General features: G+C 36.7%; 2 protein-coding genes across 2 annotated transcripts in view; both read left to right on the top strand.

Moving 5' to 3' along the window:
* Positions 1-2200: 2200 nt before the first annotated feature.
* LOC107092644 (cytochrome P450 2F2-like) lies at positions 2201-9779 on the top strand. Its single transcript, XM_015387237.1, has 11 exons — positions 2201-2441; positions 3216-3378; positions 4003-4155; positions 4249-4409; positions 5993-6061; positions 7640-7744; positions 7964-8102; positions 8786-8871; positions 9079-9180; positions 9260-9401; positions 9473-9779. Exons 1-11 carry the CDS (start codon positions 2280-2282, stop codon positions 9658-9660), a joined length of 1470 nt encoding a protein of 489 aa, XP_015242723.1. The 5' UTR covers positions 2201-2279; the 3' UTR covers positions 9661-9779.
* A 557-nt stretch (positions 9780-10336) lies between these two features.
* LOC107092627 (cytochrome P450 2J6-like) overlaps positions 10337-11368 on the top strand; it is an 11369-nt gene continuing 10337 nt past the window's right edge. The window contains exon 1 of the mRNA XM_015387212.1: positions 10337-10498. Within this exon, the coding sequence (XP_015242698.1) occupies positions 10337-10498 (162 nt within the window). The remainder of the gene's footprint in view (positions 10499-11368) is intronic.

Genomic DNA, 11368 nt, shown 5'->3' on the forward strand with positions numbered 1-11368 from the left:
AGCGTTCAGCATGTCGGGCAAAGGTTGTTTTCCAGCCCAAGGGCGTGATCTAGTGTTGTCAAAGCATTGACAGTGCACAGAGATAAACAAATTTTTTTAAATGGGTGTTTCCCATTCTTAAATGTAATTGGCTGAGTCGCATTCCATTGCTGTTGTAAAATACAGTGTAACCCACAGTTAGATCCTGTAAATCTGCAAGACAAAATATACCTGTGCTAATGCCAACGGGATCTCTATAGTAATCTCTAGTAACTGCAGTGGAGAAACAAATCAAAAAAACATTCTTAATGCTGGTCTGATCCATCACAAAACTCAGTACTGTATCTGCTGATTAAGGCATCAAATCCATTAATCATTTCAAACTGTCATCTCATGTACATTGAATGACTGTATTGCAAAGTAAAATTAAGGAGGTGAAAAAGTATCCTGATCAAAATGGAAGATAGAGAAACAGATTTTGACAAAAGATGAAGTCAGGATTGCTCTTAAGAGGTTTGTGGTTGGCTTTAAAAAAAAAAAAAACAGTTTTAACTTAGCCCTAGAAAGACTGTCCTACCTCAAGCAAAAAGATTGACCAGCTACTGCCTTCTTTCAGCCACCTCTTTGCTCTGTCTGTCCACAGGCTCCTCTGATCCTCAGTTATCTTCCTTCCACCTTCAGCAGTTAGTTGGTTAGCTGGCCCTGTCAAGAAAAGACACAGCCATGTAGACAAGCTCAGAGTCAGTTCTCATAAGGATGAAGAGAGTGCATAGGTTTGTTACAGTAAGAGAAACAGGACTACACTGAAAAGAAGGCTAAGCTTCAACCTTTATAAATAATGGTGTTAATGGCAGCAGCCCAGTTAATATTTCTCTCCAGTATGGTGTCTCAGTCACACGGTAACAGACCAAATGAAGCTACTACAATGAGAAAAAGCAGAAAGAGCATTAAGGTTGGGGATATACTTACAAATATTGCAGAATGGGAGAATAGAGATAGAATGAAGAAGAATGGTGAAATGTAGTCCCTTTGTCCTCCAGAAGTCAAAGCATATGGCAGCATAGCTATAGAGTTAGCTCGGGATAACCTGAGCCACTCTAACTAAGAGCTTTATCAAAAAGGAACATTTTAAGAGTAGCCTTAAAAGTAGACAGGGTGTCTGCCTCATGAACTTAAACTGGTAGTTGGTTCCACAGGAGAGGATCTTGATAACAAAAATATCTGCCTCCCATTCTGCTTTTAGTAATTCTAGGAACCACTACACCTGCAGATTGAGAGTAAATTGCTCTGTTAGAAGGAATTATCAGATCCCTGGTTAAGATAGAGCTTGGCCATTTAAGGTTTTATATATCAAAGGAGGATTTTAAGTTCTATTCTGTATTTCTTGATTATTTTCCCCCATATATATCCCATTGCACAAACACAGGCCAGATTGCAAGTATCTACGAGAGGTAACAGATTTCTTTCATTAGGGTTTTTGGTGCAAATATTAAGTGTTGGGCTGGAATTTGTCTCTTTAAATTTAAATCAAATAATCTTCCTAATTATTATTATTATTTTTTTTTTATTATTATTATTTTTTTATGATTCTGGCCTTTATCGGCCTGAAATGATTAACAAAACACCATAGTCTTTGGAAAATCTTTTCCAAAAGTAATTCAAAAATAATAACTTTTTTGCAATTTACTTACAATTATATATTTCACATGTCTTTCAAACTTTCCTCCATTCCTCAATTCTTTTAAGGGACTGAATAGGTTAACTTCAACATATTTCTGCATATTTTGTAGATGATAACGTTGTTTGGATGAAAATTTCAGATGGGTTTTTCCAATATAACTCATAGCAGATCCAAAGGTCTAAATGTGTGTAAGTATTCCACTTATCATATCAGGTATGTCATGACATGGCTAGCTTTTGCAAACAGATATTTTATGATGCAACATGAGCTAACAACACACAAAAAGCATTTGTCATGTGTCTGAATCAGTGTAATTAACAGGCAGTAGTGTATATATTAAGGTGTGATCTGAGCCAACAAAAAGCTCTGACTGGTGCAGAAAAAGATCCCCTCTCGTTATCCCTCTGTGAGACCGATTGGATTTCTAACACTTATTGCCTACAGGTTATCAGGCTTTACTTCTGATGCATAGCTCTTGCCAGATCCTGTTCAAACTAGTTCTGCCCTTACCCTTACCTTTAACACATAGTGTAAGGTCCTTACGCAAACTAGGCAGGGCTAACAGGCGCAGATTAATTCTGTCACTACCTGATATTTGCTCCTCAGACAATAAAGAAACATGTTTTTTTCTGTCTTTCTATTATGGCTTTTTGCTTGGTTCATCATTCTATTGTTTCGATCCCAGAGACCAAAGAATTTTCCTCCAGGACCTCCCATCTTACCTGTATTGGGAAACATTTTAAACCTGAGCCTGGAAAACCCATTGAAGGACTTTGACAGGGTAAGCAACTTGGTACAATATGCCTCATGCTGTTTAAACATCTTCAAAACAGTAGCAATAATTCATTCAATATTGGAAAAATTGCAGTAAACATGAATGGTGAAATAAACACAAATAAACTTGCTTTCCAAGCAGGGTGCTATTTTATAATTGCAAATACCTGTATTGTACTGTATTCAGTACACATTAACCATCTGCACACTTGGAATAATGCCAGCTAATGCAAGAGGTTATAGACAGTGGACCCGATAAGCTAGTATCTGCACTCTTTACTAATCGTTGCCAAAACAATTATGAGGGGTATGGCTATTTTCACAGGATACGACAACTCAATATTTGAAACATTTATTTAAAAGGTCAATGTCTCCCCCTAGTGGCCAGGTGCACTTTTTTATTTTTTTATTTTTTTTTTTTTATGAGTTTACAGCTTTTTTTTTTTAATCTGGCATCATTTGTTGTGTTTTTGTCTGTGTTTTAAAGTTTGTATTTTTCAGCATATGTTTTCCTGTTGGTTGTGTGATTAGGAGTTTGCCTCATTCATCTGTCTGCAGTGTTTTTTTTTTTTTTTACCATTTGTGGTGCATCCAACCATTTGCTGTACAAAGCTAGAAACAAAAGAAATAGATTATTTTATGAATAACATTGCCAATAGAGTGTAAACACTTGTTTGCAAAATTAACCTCAGACTTCATAGCTGCACATGGAATGAACAAGTGTTAAAACCCTTGGCTTTCTTAAATTTCTTTTTCTAAATTGTCTTTTTTTTTGTTCTAGCTAAATAGATTATATGGAAATGTCTACAGTATTTACATTGGTCCAAAACCAGCTGTGGTAATCAACGGGCTAAAAGCAATGAAAGAAGCCATGGTAATCAAAGCTGCTGATTTCTCTGGACGACCACAGGACTTGTTTGTCAATGATGTTACCAAGAGGAAAGGTTATGTATTAAGTTCTTTCTTACTCTTTATATTTGCCTCTTCCCTAACCTAATTAAATTCAGTATTTTCCTTCTGACTGAGATGTTTTCATGTTTTTTAAAACATAATTGTGATGCTTTTGCCTAAAATCCCCCTTTATGTTATAATCTAACATAAGCTTTATGTCAAAGCTTTTTGAGAAAGCAGTTGCTGCCCAACTTACAGGCTACTTTGAAAAAACATTTATAATGCATTTCACTGAAACAGCTCTGCTTGAAGTTATCAGTGATGCCATGTCAGCAGATTCTTAGAAATACACAATGCTGGCCTTGTAGACCTCTTATCAACTTCTCATGTTTTTGTGTCCTCTGGGATAATATACATTTAACAGACAACTGCAATGGTCTGTTTAATTGATTTAATTGATCCTTAAAGGGGGCTGACTTCACTTCAGTCAACACTGTTGCCTTGCTCAAACAGATGATCAGCTCTGTTTAAAAGTCACAACATATATTCATAATATTTTTATGTAATAAAAAACATAAAATAATTTACCACAAAAATTAAATGTCTTGAGTAAAAGAACATTAAATGAAAGCTGGTCTGGACAGAGGTAACTTTTTGTTTTGCCCAATGTTTTAAAGGGGTGATTCTGGCAGACTACGGCTCAAGCTGGCGGGAGCATCGACGCTTTGCTCTGATGACTTTGAGGAATTTTGGTCTGGGGAAAAAGTCAATGGAGGACAGAATTACCGCTGAGATTCAGTACACTATTAAAACACTAGAGAGCAGCATTGGTATGTCCTATTTTAAACATTATAACAACTCTACAGCATCTATTTGAGTTTCTGTAAAGTTGCTTTTGAATATCTGCTTTACACTTTTAACAGGTAAGACTGTGAGTCCTCAGGTAATGTTCCATAACGCAGCCTCCAACATCATCTGCCAGGTTCTTTTTGGAACACGCTTCGAGTACGATGATGACATGATCAAAGTGATTGTTCAGTGCTTCACTGAAAATTCAAAGATAGCGAATGGAGCATGGGCCATGGTGAGTAGCTAGAGAGAGGGATCTTAACGCTTCCCCTGGCTCCCATTTGAATCCATCCTTAGGATAGAGGGATCATCAGAGTTGGAGTCATTACTTTGGAGAGTTTTACATACATGAAGCTTGAAGCTTACATTCAAGTCTTGACCCAGTTTCTGTAGAGTTAAATACTTCCATGGGTTTGCTCATACAATCCTTCTCATAATCTTCCTCCTAATCAGTCCTTTAAGTAGGCCGGTATACAAAGTTATGCAAAACCACCATTTCTAAATTTTACCCATCAGTGTACAGCCGTTACACAGTATTCTGACCCATATTGTGTCTCAAGGGCACCCTATTGCGGATTCTCTTCACCGACCAGCTAACAACTAATGACCCTAATGAAAAGCATACCAAAACCTAAAGTCACAAACCCAAAGAGCTCTATGGTGATTTACATGTGGCATCCATTCGGGTCACAACATGTAATGGGTCACAGAATATAGTGTCACACCAAGACTTTATTTCAGCATGCACAGAGCCCCAGGACTTTAATCATAAAGCTATAAAATGTCTACAGTAGCATGTGTTTGTTGAGGCCAGGCCTAATAATCTGAACAAATATATACTGGTAATTCACATATAGAAACGGTAGTGAGTTTTTTGAAATCTTAAAATTGAGTCATTATTTCCTTGTTTTTAAAGATCTTTTATTTGACATCTTTATTTTCTTATATTTCCACAATAGCACAAGGCTTGAAGGTTATAAAAGCGAGTTGATGACACTACTTTGGCTCATATAGATTTGATTTAGAATCTGTATATTGTACTTATTAATTAGATATAAAGATCAATAGATAGATGTGTGTACAAATATTATCGATGTTTTTCTTGCATATTGAGGGGACCATTAAATGCAAGCTGTGGTACTCCTCCATTAAAGGGAAGTACCACCACTTATTTTTTTCCACTTAAAGCAATCAAAAACAAACCCTGAAAAGTTTTCTTATCAACATTAAATAAAAAAAAGGTTGTTAGTTACTTACAGCTTCCTCTTTTGGCATAGAAATACCTGCATATTTATGTCTGTATATCATTTGAATGGTTCCAGCTTCAGGACAGCCTTTATAATATTAAAAAGTTAATAGACTAAATTTGTTTAGCATTTGTTTTCTTGACACCTTGAGCCACTTGAACCACATACTCACAATCACAATAAAAAATGCAGACTGTAAAGCTGTCTGGTGCTTGTTCAGGGGTACACCTACATGTCACCAGAAAGACAGAATCTAATCCGAAACTCTCAGATTGCAAAAAGAAACACCTCTTTCTTCCACTGAGTCACAGTGCAGCTTTCAGATGTGTCTCTGCTTTGACAAACCTGAACTATGTAACAGCAACTTTAGCAAAGGTCAGCAGAAGTTAATATCATTTTAGGGAGCTGAGCGAGGCACTCAAGGACTCTTATGAGTTTTAATTGATGTTTACATAACACTGACTTTTCTATGTATTTATTAAATAATAAGATAAAAAGATATCTTAGAACACGTCCTAAATCAAGGTATACCTTTTGCTTTATAAAAGTAATTATTTTATTTTCTTTACAGATATATGATTCCCTTCCTATTAGCCGAAACCTTCCACTGCCATTCAGAAAAGCCTTTAAAAATGCAGAGGTAAAGGCTATGTTTTTCTAACAAATAAATAAATAATGTATTCACACATGTTCATGTATATTTGTTTTGGTTTTTCTCATCAATTTAAGATATTTTGTAGGACTATTTGGAATCTTTCTAAAAGTTGACTAAATCTGTATCTAATCATTCAATATCTTAAACCATGTAAACTGTCAGCTCAGAAACTAAATGCATAAAGTTTGTACAACATGACGTTTGCTGACTGAAAATGTTTGGCAATTACTTTATGTACTTTAATTTACAAAAATCCTTATACACTCAACAAAAATATAAACGCAACACTTTTGGTTTTTAATGAGATAAACTTGAAGATCTAAAACTTTTCCACATACACAATTTAACAATTTCCCTTGAATATTTTTCGCAAACCAGACTAAATCTGTGAAAGTAGGCACTTCTCCTTTGCTGAGATAATCCAACCCTCTTCACAGGTTTGCCTTTGACTGCCCACCATAAAAGGCCACTCTGAAACGTGCAATTGGTATGCTTGCAGCAGAAATGTCAACCAGAGCTGTTGCTCTTGTATTGAATGTTCATTTCTCTAGCATGATCTGTCTCCAAAGGCATTTCAGAGAATTTGGCTGTACAACCAACCAGCCTCAAAACCGCAGACCACATGTATCCATACCAGCCCAGGACGTCCACATCCAGCATGTTCACCTCCAAGATCATCTGAGACCAGTCACTCAGACAGCTGCTGAAACAATAGATTTGCATAACCAAAGAATTTCTGCACAACTGTCAGAAATCGTCCAAGGGAAGCTCATTTGCATGCTCGTCACCTTCATTGGGGTCTCCCCCTGACTCCAGTTTGTCGTCCTAACCAACTTGAGTGGGAAAATGCTCAAATTCGCTGGTGTCTGGCACATTGGAGATGTGTTCTCTTCACAGATGAATACCAGTTTACACTGTTAAGGAATGATGGCAGACAGTGTGGCAGTGCATTTTATAGATGGAATTTTGAATGCACAGAGATACCGTGACGAGATCCTGAGACCCATTCTTGTGCCATACCTCTAAGAGCATAACCTCATGTTGCAGCAGCACAATGCATGGTCCCATGTTGCAAGGATCTGTTCACAATTCTTGTCAGCTGATAGCATCACAGACTGCAAGGCTGGCATACTCACCGGACATGTCACCCATTCAGCATGTTTGGGATCCTCTTGATCAGTAAATATGAAAGCATGTTCCAGTTCCTGACAATATCCAGTAACTTTGCACAGCCATTGAAGAGGAGTGGACCAACATTCCAAAGGCCAAAATTGACAACCTGATCAATGAGGGCAATCTAAGGCACACCGGGCCACTAACCATAGCGTCTAATCAGAATCTTGGTATGGCACACCTGTGAAGTGGGAGGTATTATCTCAGCTAAGGAGAAGTGCTCACTATTACAGATTTAGACTGGTTTGTGAACTATATATGAGGGAAATGGTTATATTGTGTATGTGGAAAAGGTTTTAGATCTTTGAGTTCATCGCATAGAAGAGGAGAGCAAACCCAAAAGTGTTGCGTTTATATTTTTGTTGAGTGTATACAAATTATTTTCCCTAGATTTGTGAAAACCATGTTTTCCGCTTGGTGAATGAGTTCAAGAAGACCAGAGTACCTGGCGAGCCTCGACACTTTGTTGACTGTTATCTGGATGAACTGGAAAAGGTTTGCAAAATGGAAAAAGTTGTCTCACATGTTAGACCTGCTAGAATTGTTTTTTATTCAGACTTTTAGGAAAGACCATTTTGCTCAAATTCCAGCTTAAATGAGGAGGACTGTGTTCTTCACCTCTAGTAGTGCTTGCAATAAAGTTGTTAATGGATTTTTTTGCCTTGGTGTAATCAGATAAAATGAGCCAGTAATCCTAAGATGTTCTCTTTACAGAGAGGCGATGATGCTTCTTCCTTTTCAGAAGAACAGCTCATAACGTACAGCCTAGATCTTCATTTTGCTGGGACTGACACTACCTCCAACACCCTGCTTACAGGATTTCTTTACCTGATGAACTACCCACATGTTCAAGGTATGTTTAGATTACGATTTTGTCTTTCTGTTCAGTTAGAGCAAATCAGCTGTTTTTCCCTTTTTTACAGATTACAGACAAGAAAAGCAGACAAAAAAAGCAGCACCCCTGCTTTTTTGTCTGCTTTTCTTGGGATAGTTATAAAAGCTTTTCTTGGGATAGTTATAAAGGCTTTTCTTGGGAAAGGTATAAAGGAGGAAAACATGACATAAGGAGAAGAGTGGAGATGAAGCCTAAAAACAAAAAAATTCAAATGCAATTTTAAATGAGACACAAAACTATCCATTGATAACTTTATAGTTGTGCAGATAAACATAGGCTATACATATACATGTGCTCTAACAGACTCAACAGTATACAGATATACGTAATGCGTAAAAACAGAGCAGGAGGTTTTTCCAAGCAAACCTAGTTGCCTTCAGAAATTTCTGATGTGAATAGAGACCCATTGAAAGAGCACAGTACAGATCTAGGTCAGTCCAGGGCCTTGATCCTTAGATCCTGCATAAGCTGGCCACCAGAGAAAAGCAAGTCTATCCCTAAAGCACACCATCCACATGCTGAGTCACTGCTGAGCAAAGAAATTAGCAAACACCAAGCAGCCAGCTGACCTACATTCCCCTAAAGAAAAGAGAATTAGGGAGGTAAAAAGTCTTATAATCTTTGGCATTTTACTCTTTCAGAACGATGTCAGCTAGAGATAGACCAGGTCCTGGAGGGAAAAGATCGGGTCACTTATGAGGACAGAAACAACATGCCTTATGTCCAGGTATCATCACATTAAAATATGATTACCTGCAAATTGTTTTTTCTTCTGTGTTTCACTTTGCATGTACCCCTTTATTGTTCAATAGTATTACATTTATACAGATACAGTCTTTTTACTTTCAAATTAATTTAATGTAATAGTTAAAATCCCCAAGATACATTTTATCCTTCAAGTCAGATTAATTGTATGAAATTTTTCCTCATCCAGGCTGTGATCCATGAAATTCAGAGGATTGCCAACACAGTTCCTCTCAGTGTTTTTCACTGTACAACTAAAGACACAGAGCTCATGGGATACTCCATTCCCAAGGTTTGAGAGCAGAGGTTCTTGATTATTTTTTGTTATCCATAGGGAATCTGAATTTGATTTTATTTTTTTTCCTCTTCAGGGTACAATGATCATCCAGAACTTGAACTCAGTACTGAGGGAGGAAGGACAGTGGAAATTTCCTCATGAATTTAACCCTGAAAACTTCTTAAATGAACAGGGAGAGTTTGTCAAACCTGAGGCTTTCATGCCCTTCTCTGCAGGTAAACACATGCAGAATGGATGAGGTAACCAGCCTGTACCATTGCTTTGATTAACAGATTTTGTGTCACAGGTCCCAGGATGTGTCTTGGAGAGGGTCTAGCTCGTATGGAGCTTTTCCTTATTATGGTGACTCTGCTGAAGAAGTTTAAGTTCATCTGGCCAGAGGATGCAGGGGAACCAGACTTTACACCAGTGTATGGAGTCACTTTGACACCCAAACCCTACCATATGAAGGTCCAACTGCGGTCAGAGCAATGAAGAGAAACAGCTTCGGAATAAGAAGGAGATACTTTGGGGGGAAAAAAAATTTCATGTCATTGATGTCATTTTGAACCACCATTACGATCAAATAGATATTTTTAAGACCGCTGTTGCTAACTTCTATGTCATTAAGTTGTCTGTAAATTCAAACTCAAGATGGTATTGTATTAATAATTAAAGCCTTTCAATAGAGAATGATTTTAAACCTAGTTCAGCAAATAAAGATAATTAAGAAAAAAAAACTTCTTTTAAATTGAGTCAAAATGTGTTTTAAAAGTGCCAGTAAATAAAAAAAAACAAGAAGTTTAGATTATTTTGAAAAACTGCTTCACAATAATTTAAACTACTTTTTTTTCTTTTTGATTTATTTACTGTAAGTGGAGAAAATAATAAATTCACTGTCCTTTAGGTTTTTGAAGTTTCTCAGCTTTATCACGAGTTTCAGATGATTACAGTTCAAGAAAGTCTGGTATTCAGCCACTGATGGAGATAAGCTGTGCTTCATCTCACCACCTGTTTCTGTGAACAATCCTTCATTCATGTTTGATTTTCTCTCTCGCTCTAAATACAAAGACTAAAAGTTCACAACCAAAGCAGCCGTACTGAGAGCCAAGCTGTTCTTTCATAAGAACTTGAGTAGTTTGCTTTTCAGGTTGATCCATTCAGATCTACCATGTTTGTTTCGCTATTTCTTGTGGCTCTCTGCCTCTGCTTCCTTCTTCTTCAACTTAAACCTTGGAGACCTAAGAATTTCCCTCCGGGACCCCTCAGTCTGCCTATATTTGGAAGCCTTTTGTTTTTGAATTTAGAGAATCCTTTGAAGGACTTTGAGAGGGTAAGAAAAGAATCCATATGTTATTCATTCTATTGTTTTTGAAGGTTAAAAAAATCTATTTCAACTAATTGGGCTCTTAGGACTCAGAATTTGACCTGGACTCCAGACTAATGAGCAATAATATAATTTATTAAGGAGTGAAAGTAAGCTAGTAGGTCTGGATTAACTGAGGAAATGATTATGCTGATATGCTGAGCTGTGAAAAGAGGGAATGCACAGCGGGCGCAGCTGAGGAACTACACCTTTACACACAAACGCATGTGAATTTACATCAATGGGATTGTTAAAAAAAATTCTCATAAAAATTTTAATCTTTAATTATATTTAGATAGATCTTTTTTATGTAGGTGTTCTTAGTAGGTCTAATAGCATTTGATCAATTCAATGGAATTTTAATAAGTGACAACATCTAAAATCAGTTGGCACCCCTCAATTTCTACTTCTTAATATCACCACTTTTACTTTTTCATAAAAGAAACCACCACTAGAATTCAAATATGAAATGTAATAAGCTCAGGTATAACCAAGAGTAGATTAGTGTGAGGCTGAATACAGAAATCAATTAAGCAAGAAACCCAGTAGAGACAAAGGGAATCCTCTACTCTATAACCACACCTCTGCCACATTTATATCATTAGGAGCTGTTCAGATTGGATATGCGTTTAACTAGCAGATAAAACAGGGCATAAAGCATAACATTTATATCAGAGATGGGAAGTAACAAAGTACAAATACTTCGTTACTGTACTCAAGTAGATTTTTCTGATATTTTTACTTTACTTTACTACTTATTTTTGTGGCGACTTTTTACTTCTACTCCTTACATTTTTACACAAATATCTGTACTTTCTACTCCTTACATTTTAAAAA

This window comes from Cyprinodon variegatus, unplaced genomic scaffold (assembly GCF_000732505.1).
Source record: "Cyprinodon variegatus isolate N-32 unplaced genomic scaffold, C_variegatus-1.0 Scaffold388, whole genome shotgun sequence".
NCBI lineage: Eukaryota > Metazoa > Chordata > Actinopteri > Cyprinodontiformes > Cyprinodontidae > Cyprinodon > Cyprinodon variegatus.